Source organism: Prionailurus bengalensis, chromosome B2, assembly GCF_016509475.1.
Source record: "Prionailurus bengalensis isolate Pbe53 chromosome B2, Fcat_Pben_1.1_paternal_pri, whole genome shotgun sequence".
Lineage (NCBI taxonomy): Eukaryota > Metazoa > Chordata > Mammalia > Carnivora > Felidae > Prionailurus > Prionailurus bengalensis.
In genome coordinates this window covers 42,351,260-42,372,474 of record NC_057349.1, presented here as the reverse complement: position 1 = coordinate 42,372,474, position 21,215 = coordinate 42,351,260, and the positions used below count along the sequence as shown (strand labels likewise).

At 37.7% G+C, this 21,215-nt stretch overlaps 1 protein-coding gene across 1 annotated transcript in view; it reads left to right on the top strand.

The window, feature by feature from the left end:
- SUPT3H (SPT3 homolog, SAGA and STAGA complex component) overlaps nt 1–21,215 on the top strand; it is a 540,189-nt gene that overhangs the window by 437,235 nt on the left and 81,739 nt on the right. Inside the window, exons 9-11 of the mRNA XM_043591577.1 lie at nt 1,043–1,150; nt 4,701–4,868; nt 15,699–15,809. Of these exons, the coding sequence (XP_043447512.1) occupies nt 1,043–1,150; nt 4,701–4,868; nt 15,699–15,809 (387 nt within the window). The remainder of the gene's footprint in view (nt 1–1,042; nt 1,151–4,700; nt 4,869–15,698; nt 15,810–21,215) is intronic.

Genomic DNA, 21,215 nt, shown 5'->3' with positions numbered 1-21,215 from the left:
TCCCTGCATACTTTTTCGCAGCCTTGAATTCTAAGGACACATCTACCTTGTTTAGAGATTATTTTTGAGCTTTGAGAAATACCTTTCTAGTTATGTACAGTCTACTGAGTGCTTACCAAAACCTGAGTCCAGAATCAAAGCATGGTCCTTTGACCACAAGCATCAGCCTCTCCTGGCTGCTTGTTTAAAACGTTAACCCAGAGGGGCGCCCTGGAGGCTCAGTCGAAGCATCCAACTCTTGATTTCGGCTCAGGTCATGATCTCATGGTTAGTGAGATGGAGCCCCACGTCGGGCTCTGTGCTGACAGTGCAGAGCCTGCTTGGAATTCTCTCTGTCTTCCTCTCTTTCTGCTCCTCTTCAATCCATCAAAATAAATAAATAAACTTTAAAAAATAAAAGAAACTAATAAAAGAAAATAAAACGTAACCAAATTCGAATCTCGGTATCTAGAGCCCAGAAGTCTCTATTTTAAAATGCTTCCCCTAGTGATTATTAAATACAATCTGAGAACTACTCCCCTAGAAAGTCAGAATATATTGTTTCTTTTTTTTTTTCAATAGCACATGTTTATTCAATAAATTCGGCCTGCTGCATTAAATTGCATCTATGTTTTACTGGATAAAAATCATCCATACTCTTGATAGAATAAAAGCACAGTTTAGAATATAGCATATCTAACCAGTTTATTCATTTCATTTTTCTAATATGAAATTTATTGTCAAATTGGTTTCCATACAACACCCAGTGCTCATCCAAACAGGTGCCCTCCTCAATGTCCATCACCCACCCTTCCCTTCCTCCCACCCTCCATCAACCCTCAGTTTATTGTCAGTTTTTAAGAGTTTCTTATGGTGTTTCTATTCATGGATAGGTCCATTTTCCAGTCAATGAAAGCATATGCTCATGTGCACAATACAGATTTTTAGGCTCACCGTATGATCAGTAACATTTGGAATGGATTGCTTTTAGTTTCGCCACTGCATTGACATTGGTGGTTCTTTCCAGTGATGTGACTGACTTCTTTTCATTATTCTGATCTAGTTAGTGGACCTGGCTCTTCTTGTGAGGCAGGACATGGTAACCAAGGCAGGAGACCCCTTCAGCCATGCCATTTCTGCAACCTTCATTCAGTATCACAACTCTGCTGAGGTGAGTAGCAAAAAAATCTGTCTTTGACACATCTGTGGATTTTTCTCATGCCTGGTGTTTACGGTAGTAATTCTTTGAAAAAGACAATGTAGGAATGTATAGCCTTCAGTCAGGAATCTGAACACACTCAACTTTCAAACAGAGATTTTCTGAGTTCCTACTATGTTCCAGGCCCTAACAAGCCACTTAATACAATTATTTGCTCACCTTTTTCTTGCCTTATCTAGCTTCCCTAGCCCTGCAGTGAAAGAGGGATAGTTGTAGACCTCACCTCGTTTCCAGGGAGGTGAACAACCGGTGTGGGCCTTTGAATAATGTTGAGAATAGTTCTTTATTTCTTTGCGCCTCAGAAATGAGAGGATCACTATTATTCGTGTACTAATAATTCCCAACGTTTATTGATAATTTTACTTCCCAGTTATTGATCCAGCTCTAAACATTATTTAAAGAAGCATGGCTCCACTTATTCTCTGTGTTCAGATTGGCCCTTGTCATGCGAGGATCACATCCTTTCATATCCAGTTTATGTGGCTGGGACCCCCACTTAGGGGACTATAAAATCTTGCCAGACTTTAAGACATTGTGCAATAACTGTGTACCATTCTTATTATGAAGGTTCTCTGTAAGCAGCATATACCTGCAAACCAGAAATGTGGTATTATCTATTGAATGAACTTGCTAATATGTAACTTTTTTTTACTAGCACAAACAGCAATTTCATATAATTCAATCTAATAACCGGATAGAAGGCAGCAAGGAGGTTAGGTTAACATCTACATGTATAGTTGTGAAGTGAGCTTTGGATCAAGTTGGGTGAAATATATAACCTGAAAATGGCTAAGCCCCTTTGAGAATTTGGCAAAAACTATAAACCCTGTCTCCGTAAACACATTCACAAATTTTGTATACAATTCAGGGTGTTCAAAGACCCTCTGAAACCATTCTGTGGATCTAAGGGATCTGTGAACCCTATGGACCCCAAGTTTAAGCATCTCTGCTCTTGGATACTTAGAAAATATATAAATATATATGCCTACATATCTTATTATCCGTCAGAAGATTGACATCTTTTTGTTCCCCTTGGAGGATCGGATTGGCTTGGAATCCAAGTAGAAATTAAAGTGTTCTGCCCATTACAAATCCTTTTTTTTTTCCTTAGAAAAGATCATACATCATTATCAGTCATCATACTTTAAAAGTCCCTAAAGCTTACTCAGTTGATTAAACACTTTGTTTTCTTTACGTTACAAACCCAAATTACGATGTCAAAGAACACCCTTTAAAAACGTCTTTGGTACACGTTCACTTTATGAATATGTGTATAAGTATGCTTTTCATTAACATCAGACAAATTTGTTGTAACATTTCTAATTGAAGAAATTTACAGTGAACATAACAAGCCTAGTTTTCCCTTAACATTCAAGGGATTGCTTGCATGGCTAGGAAAACTCTTTATTTCCCTTCTTTCTTGGTTCTCCAGGGTGGCCAAGCTGCCCTGGGCAACCGCTCAGCAACCACAGCTGCTGCTCCCAGCTACCCAGTAGTTAAGAAAAATGGCCTGTGTGTGCTCGGTTTCCCGGGCTCTCTGGGAGGCGGGAGCGTGAGTGTCGGAAAGCATCCTGACTAAATATGTTAGCAAAGCCTCAAGCGTTTCCCTGGCCGTCCAGACACCCCTCCTCCTGTGTGACTGGTGGTCAAAATGAACATTCAGAAGGACTGGAAATCTTCCTGCCCTTTATTACCTGACAAAACACAGAGAATGGCCACTCTAAAGTAGGATTCTTCCTCATCAGTGTTACAAATGAGCAACCAACATCAAGGGCCTGCTTTAAAGGGCTTTTTAACAAATTGGGTACAAAGGGGAACCCCAAAGACTGGTATGATCTGTGTTCTGTAAAACAAACAAGGAAATGAAGAACAAGCAAACAGACAATTTGAGATTGCATATGCTAATTTCCAAATGAGTGCCAAAGACAGGAAGCATGGAGGTAGAAACAATCCCTGACTGTAGAGAAGACTTCAGAGAGGAAGCTGGCGTTGAGGGAAGATAGGACTTTGACAAGATGGTAAAACTGGGGAGAATATTCTAGGCCTCAGAGGCAGCATAGGTATAATTGTAGAAGGGAAAAACAAAGCTGATTAAAATATTCAAGCAAAGGATTCATTGAGGAAGAGGAGGAGGTCAGATTAGAAAATTAAGCCTTAGGCTCTTAGAGTTAAGGAAGAGTTGAAGGGTTCTTGGCTCCTAAAGGGTGATGAGTTCAAATGGGTGTTTTAGGAAGATCCAAACGGAGGTGCTACGTGCTTTGGATTGGAATCAAGCTCTCAAGGCATGGAGCTAATACATAATACATTCTATTTTAATGACTGACATTCTTGAACACTAGGCATATAAGGAACCAAGCTAGTTATGCTTGCGTTCTCAGATTAGCATCTTTAATATGAATTGAAGTTAATTTTTAAGGTTTTTTTTCCTAACATATGGTTTATGCAAGCAAGCAGAGATCTCTAGGAGTTACCTTGTTTTTCCTAAGAACAACTCATGCCAAATTAGCCTTATTCTTTCTTGTTTGATAATGTTCCTAGGCAGCCAAATCAAAAAAATATTTCTGAAACCAATACATGCATTTCAGCCAAACATTTTACAAAGTGTAGCTTATTTTTTTTAAATATGGAGAAGTGTAGGCCAGCAGATAGTATGGTTAGTATAGGTGGTGGGATAAAGAAAATGTGGACTAATAATACCATATGTGAAAAAAAAACTTCTAGGCTTTTATTGGCCTGTACATTTCTTAGGAGCTAATATTGTGATGTTACTGATAAGGAAATTTTTGTATTTAGTTTCAGTGTTTAGGTACCATCCAATAAGAAGGACATTGACACAGTAGAGGATATCTAAAGGAGAGTTACTAGAGGGTGAAAGAACCTGAAATAAGTGGTTGAAGGAATGTGAGCTAATTTGACCTATAAAAGAAAAGAGGCTGTGCAAAGTGACAGTCCTCAAACATTTGAAGCGCTTCCACATGGAAGAGAGAACAGACCTGCAGTCATGGCCAAAGAAACCAGATAGAAATGAGGGATATTATGAAAGAAGGAAGGAACTAGAAATGGAAGGAGCTAGAGGTATCTACAGTGACCCTCAGGCACTGAGTTTGAGTCACTGGTAGAAGGCTGGTCACACTGATACAAATCATGTCTGGACAGCGTCCGGTTTGGGGGGGACTTCGGAGGTACCTTTTGAGACATGTAAGTCTGACATGCTGACAGAACCTCCAAGTAGAAATCTCTCTATCTGACCGAATCAACAGAAATTTCAGAAGCTGTAGTAGACAGATTAAGATTAAGCTGATCAGACAGATTAAAAATTTAGACTATTTAGACTCTCAGGGGCAAGACAGGGCACCATTTCTGTGCACTAGATAATCATACCTTGTGTTTTGATACTTGTAAACCTCAAGAAGTGTTGAATTCAGAAGGTATTCAACCAAATTGAATGTCAGTAGAAGTCCTGGTCACTTGATTTCAAAACCAAATAAATCTCTTTGGGCAGGGGTCTAGCATGAAGTCCTACCCAGAATCTCCTGAGACCACACCTCCTCCCACACCAACAGCCCCATCATCTGGGTCACAGCACTCAGGGAAAACCACAGCAGGATCCCTTGGGAATGGGAGTGCTGGACAAGACTTGACTAAAACCAAGCAAAGGAAAAGAAAAAAGGTCAGTGAAAATTTTTTTTCTTTTTCCTTTTTTGGTTTTTTGTTTTGTTTTGTTTTGTTTTGTTTTCGTTTTTCTGATGCAGAGCGGAGAAAGGCTTGTTGAGTTTGTTTCAGAGATCTGGAAAATGTGCTCTGTTTTGCGCATCATTCAGATTTTTAGAAACAACCAATTTATGCTTGACCATACTTAATGACTTCTACTGAAACTTTCGTAACAGGTTTCTTCTGGATAAAGCAAGATAACGATTTCTTTCTAATATTTTATTAGAAAAATTTTCAAACGTAACAAAAACATTAAGAGAATTGTAGAGTTAACACCATGTATCTGCCATCTAGATTCTACAGTGAACATTTTACCATACTTACGGTATTATCTACCTATTGACTTTTATTATATCTCTGCATCTAATTGTTCCTTTGCTCATCTGTCAGTTCATCTTTTTTTTTTTTTTTTTAGCTACAATGCCAAGTAAGCTACAGACATTAGTACACCTCATGGCTTAGCACTTCATTATGTAACATTTTTTTGTGGTTCTTTTTTTTTTTTTTAAGGTAAAACTTAGCACACAGTGAACCACTCCATTCTTAAGTATACCCTTTGACGAATGTGGGCAAATGTGTAACCTGTTGTTTTGTAAATCCCTCTCAAAGATGTAAAACATTATCATCAGTTCAGAAAGTTCCTGCATGCCTCTTCCCAGTCAATACCAGCCACTATCCTTAGAAAGGCACTCATTGTCCTGATTTTTTTCATACTAGCTCAGTTTTTTCTGTTCTGGAACATCATATAAGAAAAATGTAGGATGTAAACTCTTTTGAGTGAAATGTCTTTCACTCAAGATATTTTTGAAGTTTGTTTTTCCGTATAAGTGTAATTTATTCCTCTTTATTATTGAGTAATATGCCCTTGTATGAATATATCAATGTATTTATTCTGATTATGGTGGATACCTAGGCTGTTTCCAGTTATTGAGGTATTCTAAATAAACCTGTTGTGAGCTTTATCGTGAAAGTCTTTATGGGCAAATGCCTTTATTTCTCTTGGGTAAATAGCTAGGAATTAAAGTACTAGGCCATAGAGTATGTATGTGTTCAGTGTTCAAAGAAACTCTAAGAGTGGGGCGTCTGGGTGGCTCAGTCAGTTAAGCATCCAACCCTTCATTCCGGTTCAGGTGATGATCTCATGGTTTGTGGGTTTGAGCCCCACTGACAGCCAGATCCTGCTTGGGATTCTCTCTCTCCCTCTCCCTCTCTCTCTGTCCCTCCTCTACTCTCTTGCTCGCTCTCAAAATAAATATTAAAAAAAGAAAGAAAGAAACTCCATGACTTTTTTTTCCCAAAATATTTGTATCGTTTTATACTTACACCTGCAGTATATGCCTCACATGTTCATCAGCATTTGGTGTTATCATTGTTTTTATTTTTAACCATTCTAATGGATATTCAACAGCGACTCATTTTACTTTGAGTTAGCACTTCCCTGATGACAAATGATGTTAAGCATTTTTTCAAGTGCTGACTGGCCATTCATGTATCTTCCTAAGGGAAAAGTCTCTTCAAATCTTTTCTACAGTATTTTGAGGGAAGATTGTCTTTTATTACCAATCTGTAGGGGTTCTTTATATATATCCTATGCAATAATCCTATGTCAGATGTTTTTTCTACATGTTTTTTCTCAGTTCATGCCTTACCTATTCATTGTCTTAATGGTATATATTGATGAGCAGACGTTTTGAACTTCTGATGAAGTCTCATTCATCCAGTTTTCTCACACGTTTATTGCTCTCTGTATCCTAAGAAACCTTTGACTACTCTCAAGTCATGGTGATAAGTGTTTTCCTCTGAAAGCTGTATCACTTTCATTTCAATTTCATCATCATCAGATTAACTTTTGTGTATTATATGACTGGAGGTCAAGTTCACTTTTTTACATATGGATATCTGGTTATTGCCAAACTTTTCGTTGAGGACTCTTTTCTTCCATTAGATCGCTTTGGTGGCTTCGCTGAAAATCAAATGACCATTGACACCTGGCTGGCTCAGTTGAGCGTCCAACTCTTGATTTCAGCTCAGATCATGACCCCAGGTTGTGCGATCAAGCCCATGTCAGGATGTGTGCTGAGTGTGGAGCCTGCTTAAGTTCCTCTCTCTCCCTGTCCTTGCACCCTGCTCACGCTCTTTCTCTCTCTCACCTCTCTCTCTCTCTCTCTCTCTCTCTCTCTCTCTCTCTCTCAAATAAAAAGAAAGAAAGAAAGAATCAAATGACCACATATCTAGTCTTTATTTCTGGAATTTCATTTGTTTCATTGACTGATTTGTCAGTTGTTTTGTTGGTACCATTTGCTTTGATTACTGTAGCTTTGTAGTAGGTCTTATAGCGGGTAGTATGAGACCTCAAACTTTATCTTTCAGCCATAATTTTATGGACATGCTGTGTCCTTTGCATTTCTATATAAATTTTAGAATCAACATCTTAGTGTCTACCTAAAGGAAGGAATAAGGAAAGGAAGGAAGGAAGGAAGGAAGGAGAAGAGGGGAAGGGAGGAAGAAAAAGACAAAAAAGCCTAGTGGGGGTTTGAAAGGGATCAGATTGAATACTTCCATCAGCTTGGGGTTATGAATGTCTTAACAGTACCAACTCATATAATCCATGATGATGGCGTACCTCTGTATCTTTATGAAATCTTCCTTTTAGCACTGGTAATATTATTCACTCTGAGTTCTATTTTATCTGATTACTATAGCCTTCTTGCCTTCTTGTACTGTTTACATTGATATGTTTTTCTGTCAGTTTTCTTTCAGTGTATCTGTGCCTTTAATATTTAAAGCACATCTCTTGTAAACACCAAATAGTTGGGTCTTGCTTCTTTTTCCTTTCTAAAGTATATCTTTTAATTATAGTCTTTAATTCCCTGATATTCAGTGTATTTATTGACATGATCCGATATAGGTCAACTATTTTGGTATTTGTATTCTGCTTGTTCTATTTTTGTTTCTCAGTTTTTCTTTCTTATTTTGGGTTCTGTGCTCTTTAAGAAATTCAGTTTATCTACTGGTTTCTTAGTGATACCTCTTTGCATTATTTTTTCAGTGGTTATGCTAAGGATTACAATATATCCTTAAATTTTCAGTGTACTTGGAGTTATTGTACTGCTTACATAAAATATGAGACTCATATTTGTAAGACGCATGTACTTTACTCTTGTCCATTACGCTATAGTTGTGATACATCTTACATCTTCTTATGTTATAAACCATAATACTATTTTTACCTTAAATAATCAAATGTATTTTAATGAAACTAAGAGAAAAAATAGACTTTAACATTTACCATTTCCATTTAACATTTACTATTTTTTTATGTTCAGATTTCCTTATGGTATTATTTTCCTCTTTTGTTCTACTAAATTTTATTTTAGCATTTGTTACAGTGCAGTTTAGCTGGTGATGGTTTCTCTTAGTTTTCATATTTCTGAAAATATCTTTTCTTTCATTTTTAGAAGACATTTTCACTGGATATAGAATTCTGGGTTGGCAATTTTATTTCACTACTTTAATGATACCATTCCACTATTTTCTGGCATCCATTGTTTCAATCATATGTCAGTAGTTTGTATTATTGTTTCTGTGTTTGTAATGTGTTCTTTTTCTCTGGATGGTTTTGGGATTATGTCTTTATTTTTAGTTTTCAGCAGTTTGACCGTGATATCTACAAACATGGTTTTCTTTGTATTTATCCTGCTTAGGGTTCACTGAGCTTCTTGATTATTGGTTTATACCTTTAAGTATTTGTGGGGAATTTTCAGCAGTTACTTCTTCAGATATTTTTTTATGCTTCAATTCACTGTCTCTCCTCTACTTCTGAGACTCCAGGTACATATTTGATAGTTACTTTGTTATTGTTCCACAGGTACCTGTTTAACCGTTCTCTCAGTCTTTTCTCTTTCTTCAGGTTGGATAAATTCTTTGGTATTTCTTTATGTTCCAGGCTCTTCTATCAGCTCCAGTCTGTTATACCCATCCAGTAATTTTTTATTTGTGATATTCTATTTAATTGCTTTATAATTTCCACGTGATTTCTTTTTAGTTGTTGTGTATCTAGTTTATTTGTCATTTATTACAAGTGTATTTTCCTTATCTTCTTGAACATAGTTATAATAGCTGCTTTAAAATCCTTCTTTGGTCAATTAATATGGCTTATTTTCATCTCCATTGAGTATAAATCATGCTTTCTGTGATACTTAGGCTCAGTGGAGACCAAAATAATGCCTCCTCTCTCAGTCTGTTCATCTCAGGCAATTTCTTACATTGTTGCATGTCTAGTAATTTTCAGTTATATCCTGGTAATATCATAGGTAATATATTATAGAAATTTTGTGTTCTCTTTTATATGTGAACTCTTATATATGAAGAGTTCTTGGTGTTGATAGTGGTGGTGATTGTGTGCATGTGTGTTAAGCAGACAATTTACTCTTCTACACTGAGCTCTAAACTTGAAACTCAGACTCCTCTTCAATGGCAGCAGCTGGAATCTCTCCTCAGTTCATGTCATTTTAACTGGGTTTCTTGGCTTTGGTACCACAGAGAAATCGATTTGGGAAAGTTTGTACACGGAATTTGGGACTAACCTTCTTTGATTTTGCCCATTTCTGGTATTTCCTTCCTCACTTCACACCTGCTGTGGGTGCCCTGAATTCTGGCCTATATTTCTTAAAGTCTCTAAGGTCATGTGCCCCCTATACTGACTGGAGCCCACCCTTATACTAAAACAGTAAAAACAGGAAAGTGAAGCCACTGTTCTTCTCTTCTTCTAAATATAGGCACTCCCTTTCCAATTTCTGTCTGGTTTTGATCAGTCACTATTGCTTTCATGTTCTTGTTTTTCATAATTTGTTTAAAGTTGATACTCCTTTCTAAAACTCAGTTGACAGGGTGCCTGGGTGGCTCAGTCAGTTAAGTGTCCGACTTCAGCTCAGGTCATGATCTCACAGTTGTGAGTTGGAGCCCCACATTGGGCTCTGTGCTGACAGCTCAGAGCCTGGAGCCCACTTCCGATTCTGTGTCCCCCTCTCTCTCTCTCTGCCCCTCTCCCACTCATGCTCTGTCTCTCTCTCTCTCTATCAAAAATAAATAAATACATTTAAAAAAAATTTTTAAATAAATAAGTAAATCTCAGTTGCTACAATAAGAACCATTTGCCACTACAAGTAATGGAACCATGCCAAGATATAATTTTATAATGATAGTAAGCAAATTTAAGTTTTAGTCTCATATCTCGTTTCCTCTTCCATTTACAAAACAACAGAGCTCAGTGCTTATTTATTAAGGGAAAATTTGAACTGTAAGAAACTTCTGTATTATAAAGTAGTTTTAAAGAATTTTAGCTATAGAGCTCCAGCTCACTCAGTAACTGAAATTAGGACAACAAAATGTTACCTAAAAGACCTCTTCAGTGGACTTGCTTTATTAAGTATGTAAGAAGTTGTAATTCATTTGAGATAATTATGCACACATACATAAAAATTTCAAGAATTTCTAAAACTTCTGCAGAATTCTTTTTTTCTCTTAAATATGTAAATACTCCTCTCCAAATCTTGTTGAAAGCTATCACCTTAGAGTTGTTTTATAGAAAAGGTTTCCTGAGTAAAGTTATTAGATTAGTCCATATCTGAATTCTCCTAAATTCAAACTCAGTGACATCAGAATAATTTCCCACTTTAAAGCTATTAATTATTTCTCTGTTTACTCATCCACATCTTTCTACATTCAGACTCTTGCTGTGTTTTCGTTTTTAGTCCTGGGAAACTTCAGCTATGGTGGTAAGATGGTACAACTCATTCTACATAAAATCATAAAGCCTATATGTATTAGCCATGTGTCCTAGAAGTCCTAGAAGCCATGTGTCCTAGATTCAATGTATAGCCATACAGGGGTACTGTCACTATAATCTTGGCCATGTCCCTTATCCTCACTTTCTCATCTATAAAATGGGGAAGGAGTTGGGGAAGTTCAGAACAGATGGCATCTTGCATTGCTTCCAGATTTCATAATGTATGAATCCTTAAATCTAGTGATACTCTCATCTTCTCTTCAAGTACCTTTTCTAGTTTTGATTTCCTTAAAGAAAAGATTTTTCTAGTTACATAGAACTACAGTTTTCACAGTAAACATCTCAATTAAACTTTGAAATGAGAAAATCAACTATTGAAACTAACTATATTATAGACTGTACTCTTTGGCCAAAGAATGGCCCACCTTCATCTGAAAAGAATCCTCCATAAGCACAAAGCTCTGGGAAAGCTACGTGTCCAGCAGTGAATAAAAGGAAGACACACACACACAAAAAAAAGGGGGCGCCTGGGTGGCACAGTCGGTTAAGCGTCCGACTTCAGCCAGGTCACGATCTCGCGGTCCGTGAGTTCGAGCCCCGCGTCGGGCTCTGGGCTGATGGCTCAGAGCCTGGAGCCTGTTTCCGATTCTGTGTCTCCCTCTCTCTCTGCCCCTCCCCCGTTCATACTCTGTCTCTCTCTGTCCCAAAAAATAAATAAATGTTGAAAAAAAAAATTTTTAAAAAAAAAGGAAGACACATACCTGGCCAGTCAGATTATAAATCAACCTTTGAGGTCAGTGAGTAATAAAAATATCAGTAATAGTAGTACTAACCTTTTGTTTTGCTCTCATCTGAAATATGTGCTCCTCCTCTGTAAGAACCAATATTTCAAGTTTAACAAAAGATCTAGTCCATCATTCTGGATGTGGAAAGAGTAAGTGGCCATTATCTGAGATTCCAGGTCCTTCTTAAAATTGGACTTCCCTGGCAAGGGAAAGGCCGAGAAAGGATAGGACGATTTAACTTGCTGACCATTTTTTTAAAAGTCAGGACAGGCACAGATATTTGTTTGAGATCCAGCAGCAATACAAATTCAGTGTAGCTTCCTTGGACCACAGTTGCGAGTTCAAACTGTGGAGAGACTTTATTCAACGTAAGCCAGCAAGGACAAGCGGAGAGACAGTGCTCCAATCCAGGAATATGTGGGATTCCATATGATACTTCAGCCTCCAGTTCCCCACATCAGCTTTTGGATGAAGAGACATAAGTAAAGATGCAGTGGAAGAATACTGGAATGGTATGAATGCAGCCAAGAGGAGGAGGACCTGACATATGAGGAAGAACTTTACCAAGAGCTTTTCTCAAGGAGATAAATGATTTATTTTGGTGAAGATTTCATCACTCGTTACACAACAGGACTCCTTACGTTGTCAAATATGTAGGCTTTATCCTTGAAATTTTAAAAATAAAGAATATCCTAAAGTGTTGGCACAATCCGAATGGGAGAGATGAATTGATAAATAAATCTAGCACTCTTTAAATGTGATCATAGCAGATAGAAGATGTTTGTTTTTTTTTTTTTTTAACGTTTATTTATTTTTGAAAGAGAGAGCATGAACTGGGCAGGGGCAGAGAGAGAGGGGGACAGAGGATCCAAAGCAGGTTCATGCTGACAGCAGATAGCCCAATATGGGGCTTGAACTCATGAACTGTGAGATCATGACCTGAGCCAAAGTCAGATGCTCAATCAACTGAGCCACCCAGGTGCCCCCAAATAGAAGAGTTTTAAAAATGAAATGACAAATATATAAGTGTAATGCTTATTCTTCTGAAACAATTATGAAGAGTACTACAAAAAGGGTAGAGCCACTGCTAAATTAAAAATTCTCAACTTGGTATGAATTTTGAATTTGAACAGATTACAGGTACCTTAGTGAAGTCCTGGATGTTGACAGAAATGTGAAGAGATTTCCAAAATCTGTCATTTTAGATTTAAAGGTTCCCTTCCAAAGAACTCAGTGGGCAAGTCAAGAAAGTGTAGAAATGTGCACATGGTAACTTCCTGCTGTTTGCGGTTACTTAATTGTAGATAAATCGGAAATGGGCAAATTGGAAATCTGATGACATTTTTCACAAAAGTGAATTTTTTTTTCAACGTTTATTTATTTTTGGGACAGAGAGAGACAGAGCGTGAATGGGGGAGGGGCAGAGAGAGAGGGAGACACAGAATCGGAAACAGGCTCCAGGCTCTGAGCCATCAGCCCAGAGCCTGACACGGGGCTCGAACTCACAGACCGCGAGATCGTGACCTGGCTGAAGTCGGACGCTTAACCGACTGCGCCACCCAGGCACCCCGATATTTTTGTTTTTTATATAAGTTAGCTTCATGTTTTTATTTTTATTTTTTTTTAATTTTTTTTTCAACGTTTATTTATTTTTGGGACAGAGAGAGACAGAGCATGAACGGGGTAGAGGCAGAGAGAGAGGGAGACACAGAATCGGAAACAGGCTCCAGGCTCTGAGCCATCAGCCCAGAGCCTGACGCGGGGCTCGAACTCCCGGACCGCGAGATCGTGACCTGGCTGAAGTCGGACGCTTAACCGACCGCGCCACCCAGGCGCCCCTAGCTTCATGTTTTTAGTGAAGATCACGCTTCAACCATTAGTTTCTAGCTTACGTTTCCTTCAGTGTTCTGAAATCCTATTTGATTGCCATGCCAGAGGTTCTGAGAGATTTTGACCAAATGTCCTATGGTTTTGACTAAAACCAAATTTATTTGGAAAAGTAAAGAAAAGTAGAATCATACATTGGCCATGGAGGAAAGAAATGAAACATAAATCCAAGTTGTGGGGAGAAAGGAGATCCCGTAGAGGAACTTTCCATCCTACTTACTATGCAGAATATTGACCCTCTTGATTTCTCTCTTTTGTATTTCCACTGCAAAACTTAGCTCTAAATTCCAAATCCAGCTAAGCATTTGCATTGATTTCCACAAGTGGATAGAATGCCTCAAACTTTAATGAGTCTGTGTTAGTCATATTCATCTTCTGGGGCCCAGTGGACTCACAGAAGAGTCTTTACCCTTATCAGATACCTACTAATTGCATTTATTCTAATATATTCCAACCGACACAAAGTATTTGAAATTAGAATCAAGAAAACATTCAAAAAAAATCCTGTGTACTTATATATCAGTGCCAAATGAAGGGTTAAGATAACAATTTGTGTGATTGCGGGCACAACAGATGTTATTTAGGGCATTGTTGGAATGAAGTTGAGAAAGAGACTCTAGAGTGAATTCCTATTTGGTTTATTGCATATCTTATTAAAATCATAAAAATGGTCAAGATCTGGTTTGTTTCATATTGTACACTTTATTTCAGGTTCAGCTTAATTAGCAGATGTTCTCATTGAATGGGAATTTTTATATTCTTTTACTAGCTATCGGAAAAGCATGCACAAGGTACAGAAAGAACATCTGAAAAGTACAGAAGGGTATACAGTGAAAATGTCTCTTCTAATCCCTGTCCTTTAGATACCCATTTATCCTTCAAGAGATAAGGACTATTACTGATGTTTGGCGTACCCTTGCAAAAATATTCTATGCTTAAATGAGTTTATAATGTTCGGCCTTTTAAAAAAATAAGTGGTAACATAGTGCCACCCAGTTGGACACCTTGCATTTTTTCATACAATACGTCTTAGAGGTAGTTCCGTAGGAGTAGGGATGGAACTTTTGGTGGTTGCTGTAGTTTCTGTTTCATTCGATGGATGTATCATAATTTATTTTAGTGTTCCCTCATTGAGGAATATTTACCTCATCAATCCTAATAGTTCTGCAGTGAGAGTATAGATACGATATATAAAATTGTGTACCTGTGTAAGATATTTGTAGGATAAATCCTTAGAGGTGAAATTGGGTCAAAAATGGTGGTCCATTTCCATTTGACAAGATTTTGCCAATTACCATCCATAGCGGTCATATTAGTTATACTCCTAGAAGGAATTATGAAAGTGGTCATTTTAGTATTTATCAGAAAGACATATAATCATCATGTGACTATGACTGACCTCTAGAATACAGCTATAGTAATACACAAACTACTGTTTCTTCGTTGATTCTTTAATGTTAATGACTGGCATCTGGTACCCATTGAAGTATAAAGCAATTAAAATTATCGCCCCAATTTTATAGATGAGGAAACTGAAATGCAGAGATATTACATTACTTGACAGGACTGGTAACTGATAGGATCTGGACCCAGGTATTTGGAAAACCAGAGCCTGCAACTGAACCACAAGGCTGCCTTGCTCCTATTGAACATTTTAATTTTTTTAAATCACGTTACATACATTTCTTGAGCTGGTATCCATACCCTCTTGGCAGATCATCTTTTTCTTTCTTGTGTCTTTTTGTACTTTCAAACCTGCCTTTTTACAGATGAAGCAGATTAAAAGAGACAGGTTTTGTTTTATTTTCTTTTGGCCCTAGGAACCAAGTTAACATGATTGTTTATGACAGACCCCAGTATTATAAATAAATATACAGCAATTTTATATTTTTCATTTTAAAATTGATGACCCTCAAGTTATTTCAGAAACATGCCCAACAGGTCCCGAAGAAACATTTGTAATGATAAATGTTTAAATGTTTTTCAAAAAAAATAACTTCCTGTTATAACTTCTTTCAGCAAGCCCCCACGACGATTCTCATCTACATGCAAGTGGCTGTATTCTCCTGCACCCTGACAGGCAGGCCTAGGTGAAATATTGTGGGCATAAAAATTGCATTTGGTAGGTCTGCTAAGGAAGGGGTCACGTAAAAGTCATCTTTGATTTGTTAATGGAATTTTTTTTAAACGTAGTATATGGCAGCAGGAATGTGCATCCCAAAGGGGAAAAAAACGTCCATTTTATAAAAGTTTATTTTCATATTTTATACACTGTAGTTCTGTTGTGTGTTTTTGATTTAGTAACAATTTATGTGTTTTTCTGTCGCAGAGCACTGCGGCCTGTGGTGTTGAGGCTCACAGCGATGCCATCCAGCCCTGCCACATCAGAGAGGCTGTTCGACGCTACGGCCACAAGATTGGCCCCCTTTCCCCATTCACAGTACGTAATAACAGAGTTATAAAAAGTTATATTTATAATCTGAAAGAATTTTGATTTTCAAGTGGTCAAATGAAGAAGCAATGGAATTGTTGAAAGCAATTTGTGGCGACGGTAATTTTGTTGTATAAAAGTGGCATAGTCCTCTTGGGAAATAAAAGTTAGTCATTTTTGTCTCTTTTTGGAAGGACAATTTTTTTCTACAAAATATTATTTTCTTTCAATTACAAATTATGCTTTTTTGTTGTTGGGGCTTATATTTTCTATTTTTTCAAAGCTTAGGTTTATAAAACTTTTTTGTCAAATTATATGTATCCAAATATTGCCAGAAGCACTTTATATTTTAAAATTGGTTAGATTGGCAATGCCACTTCTATCAGATGTCCTGCTCCTAAACATACTTTGAGTTGGAAGAAGAAGAAATGATTTCTTTACTGGCTTTGAAGTAGGCTGAAATGCAGATAGTCTTTCACATCTTCAAATGGTTGTAAAGCTTATAATCAGGGTTTGTTTTTTTTTTTTTAATGGAGAATTAAAGACTGTATTTCAACAGCCTAAAGAAAGTGTGTGTATGTGTGTGTGTGTGTGTGCGTGCGTGTGTGTGTGCGTGTGTGTGTGTGTTTTATTTAAATGCTCATCTCATGGCCGTTTTAAAAAAATCTTTATTCCTGTTAATAGAACTTTCTCCAAGTCTTTCTCTGTATGAGGCATGGGTTTGATATTCAGAAAGTGAAGTTTGATTGAAGGCTGAGGAACATTAGAATTTACTATTTGTTTGGTTTCTTCATATTCATTTCTGCTTAATACACTAAAGCAGACTACGTATATGTTTAACATTATACACATATACATACATACATACATACATACATACATACATACATAAATAAGTATAATATACTATGAGTTTTCTCCTGAGGATGGGTTTTACTATTATCCGTTGATAGAAATCATGATTTCTATCATCTCCTTTTTTTCTTCATTTTAGTTAAAAGGAATGCTTGCTTTCCGTTCTTAATTTTCATTAGTGAATTATATGGATGCTCACTGTGACAGCAAGAATGTGTCTCAAGCTTTGTATATTTGGGTCCAGAAGTTTTTTGTAATCATAACTATTATTTTCGCTTTTGTTTAATATGTAAAATTTGTCTTCTATGTTATGAGGACATGATTTTAATACACTGATGAAAGCAATATATCCTTCTGCATGAATGTTTTTAGATCATTCAGTTGAAAGGACAGAATGAATCAAGTATCTCTTTTTCTTTTTCCCTGCATGGTAGGTGAGATTATTTTTAGTGATAAGGCAAAATAAAAATGAAATTTAGAAAAATATGAGATGGTTGGAAGAATTCAAAAACTGAGATTGAAAGAACCATCTTCTAACAAAAGATTAAAACTATCAAGTCCATAGATAAGAGCCAAATAACGACTAAAAGGTTGAGGCAGTGGAGTGGAGAGAGAAGGAAAAGGGGGCAGGTTAAAGAATAACAAGGGGAAACAGGATTTTTGAGAAAGAACCTAAAATGGTAACTAAAATAATGGATAAAATTGCATAAAGGAACATCCAATATAAGGGGAAAATCTCCTAGTCATAAGAAGGAGTGGTGGCTGCTTCATTCTTCCAAGTTTTTTATATGTAAATACATTGGACCGATCATTTAACCATCTTGGTTGATGACATTGTTTATATACGTGTGTGTGTGTGTGTGTGTGTGTGTGTGTGTATAAAGGAGGTTTTTCTGATGTTGGGGGATGTTGATGTATACACACACACACACATGTCATATATATATATATATGTATATATACATATACACACACACACACACATATATATATATATATATATATATATATATATATGCCTCACTGGTATTCTGTTATTCATGTAATGTTGCTTTGATAATCTGAGATTATCAGATGCTCAGAAAATGTACTTGAAACCAAGTTCAGATATGATTTAAGCTACTGTTTATGTAATAAACATATAACCAATATGGTTTTTTAAATTAAGGTTGCAACTTATAAATGCTTAATTTAAACAGATCTGGAAAAATAGAACAAATAAACCATGACCTCGAAAGTTCACTTAGCCACTACCAGAGTGACAGCATTTGGTAAAAATCACCAGAGAGGGGGTGCGTGCATTTTCATCAGTCCTCAGAAAAGACCCACCTTGAAAAGTCTGCTTTATTACCTAGAGCTATAATAATTTGCCCAGGCTGCAGGACTGAATGTGCCTACTCTATTTTATAGCATGATTAATATGATCAGGAAGACCTAGTTTCATGGTATATATTATATATAATACATAAATCTGCCCCTTTTTTATTGAAGTATCATTGACACACAGTGGAGTTTCAGGCATACAACACAGTGATTCAACAACCCTATACATCATGCTGTGTTCACCACAAGTGTAGCCACCATCTGTCACTATACAACGCTATTATAATATTATTGACAATATTCCCTATGCTGTTCCTTTCATAAATCTGTCTTTCAGATTAGTTAAAAATTCTCCTTAAAGTGGGAGAGATTTGCAGACTGGGTATCTAACAATATGGCGCTTCTCTCCTGGCCCCCACATACCTTCAGCTGCTAAAAGGAGGTGCTTCTGATGTTGGGGCATGTTGATGTCCAGCTCCTTGAGGCTCACTCCCTGAAATAATACTTCATGCTGCCTAGGGACACTGCTACGTAGGTTTTGAGCTGCAACTCCTAAGAAGAGAGGAGGCATGCAGACTGCGTCTGTAGTAACCATGGATTGAGACCTAAATTTTCATACACAAAAGTTGAGCTCAGTTACCTCTAGCCTACCAGTTCCTTTGTAAACTGAAATGCTCATAACAACTAGCTTATACTTAGGAGACATAAAGATTGTGTCCTTGCACCATGTCATTCCAAATCTAAGTGCTTGTCTGGTGTATATATAGATGTGATGGCTAATTTAAAATAGCCATCACTTGATTCATATGTAGCCAATTCCCAATACTTGGAAACTGATTTAGAGAATGAAAATAACAGTAGGTTGCACAGACATCTAATTCCAACATCAGTCAATCAACAAACCCGTAGCAATCTGCTTTTAGTGAGTCCTCATTCCGTTTTCCACTCTGTTAATGACTTTTGACGTAATTTTGTACAAAAATCACAACATGCTCGGTTTCAGAACTACAGTTCGTTGCATAAAGAATTGTGAGTTCCTCACCCAGGCAATGAGTTGAAATGTCAGAAGAAGAGATTGAAGCTGTGTTAGGTGGAGGTGAGGAGGAAGAGGGAGACGATGCTTTGCACCTAGTGGCTGCTGACACAGAGAGGAAAGGGGTGGAGAGCTGAGACACCGGCCAGCCTGCCGTTCATACGCAGGTGGTGGAGACACTTCTCAGCCACCATCACTGACCAAGGAGTTATGGCAGTTCTGTGTCTAGCTTATTGGTTTTAGTTGGTGATTTCTTTCTTTCCTGTGTTCTCATGTATTCACAATCCTGTGCAGAAGCTCATAGAAAGTATCATACCTAGAAGATTGATGTAATTTTTCTGAGGTGAAGCTATTAATTAGACTAAATGATATAACCAAGGTCTAAAATTTGGGCCTTCCAACTTCCAGCCCCAAAATCTGCCTCCTAAAACCCATTTGCGATTGTCCCCATCCCTCTACGTACCTGACTTTCTGGATACACATACTAAAGAACATTTTCAAAACCGAATTTTACTTTTTGCCTGTTGTTTATTTTTCCTATGATTGTTTAGTTTTCCCATAATTCTGGAAATCACCTCAGAGTCTGTGATTTGGGGGCGCCTGGGTGGCTCAGTCAGTTGGGCGTCCGACTCTTGGTTTCAGCTCGGGTTGCGATCTCACGGTTCGTGAGTTCTGGCCCCACATCAGGCTCTGCGCTGACAGCACGGAGCCTGCTTAGGATTCTCTCTCTCTCTGCCCCTCCCCCACTCTCCCTCCCTTTCTCTCTCTCAAAATAAATAAATAAACTTTAAAAAAAAAAAAGGCACCTGGGTGGCTTAGTCGGTTAAGCATCCAATTTTGGCTCAAGTCATGATCTCATGGTTTATGAGTTCAAGCCCCATGTCGGGCTCTGCACTGACAGCTCAGATCCTAGAGCCTGCTTTGGATTCTGTCTCCCTCTCTCTCTGCCCTTCCCCACTCGTGCTCTGTCTCTCTCTTTCTCTCTCTCTCTCTCTCTCTCTCTCTCTCTCTCTCTCAAGAATAAATAAACATTTAAAAAAATTTTTTGAGGGGCACCTGGGTGGCTCAGTCGGTTGGGTGTCCGACTTTGGCTCAGGTCATGTTCTCACGGTTCGTGGTTTGAGCCCCACATTGGGCTCTGTGCTGACAGCTCAGAGCCTGGAGCCTGCTTTGGATTCCGTGTCTCCCTCTTTCTGGCCCTCCCCCACTCCCGCTCTGTCTCAGTCTCTCAAAAATAAACATTAAAAAAATAAAATAAAAATTTTTTTGAGCTTCATCAAATTCAGTTGATGTAAGTTACTAAAAACAACTTTCAGAGACTGTTGAGTATATCAAAGTTGGTGATAATTTTTTTATATTATTTCCACAGTTTTTACATTTTTTATATTTTACTGATACCATCATTTCTTTAGTAATTCTTTTCATTTACTGAGGGTAGTGTTAGTATGTTAGAAAATTAAGAAAACACAGAATAGTAAAGGGTAAAATAAAACTTACTTTAAGAAAGGTATCAGAGGGGCGCCTGGGTGGCACAGTCGGTTAAGCGTCCGACTTCAGCCAGGTCACGATCTCGCGGTCCGTGAGTTCCAGCCCCGCGTCAGGCTCTGGGCTGATGGCTCGGAGCCTGGAGCCTGTTTCCGATTCTGTGTCTCCCTCTCTCTCTGCCCCTCCCCCGTTCATGCTCTGTCTCTCTCTGTCCCAAAAATAAATAAACGTGGAAGAAAGGTATCAGAGCCCCCCAATAAAAAAAGTGTAGCAAAAGCTTTAAAGGAATTTTCCTATCAGAAAAATCAGTTGGTATTTAATTGTTTGAAGAGTATTTTCTTCTCTCAACCTAAAAATTCAAATGCTTTTGGTAATGGCTTTTAAAAATATATTCTTGGAACTTATTTGTGCAAGTTTTTTTTTTTTAAGTTTATTTATTTATTTTGAGAGAGAGAGAGCGCGTGCAAAGAGGGAAGGGCAGAAAGAGAGGGAGAGAGAGAATCTGTGCTGACAGCCCAGAGCCCAATGCAGGACTAGAACCCACGAACTGCGAGGCCATGACCTGAGCCAACATTGAGAGTCGGACGCTTACACGACTGAGCCACCCGGGTGCCTGTATTTGTGCCAGCTTAGAAGTAAAAAGCATTTAAAGTTTTTGAGAACGAAATGTTTTTCAGGGAAAATACTCCAAAGAGTAACCCAAGGTAGTGGTTGTTCAT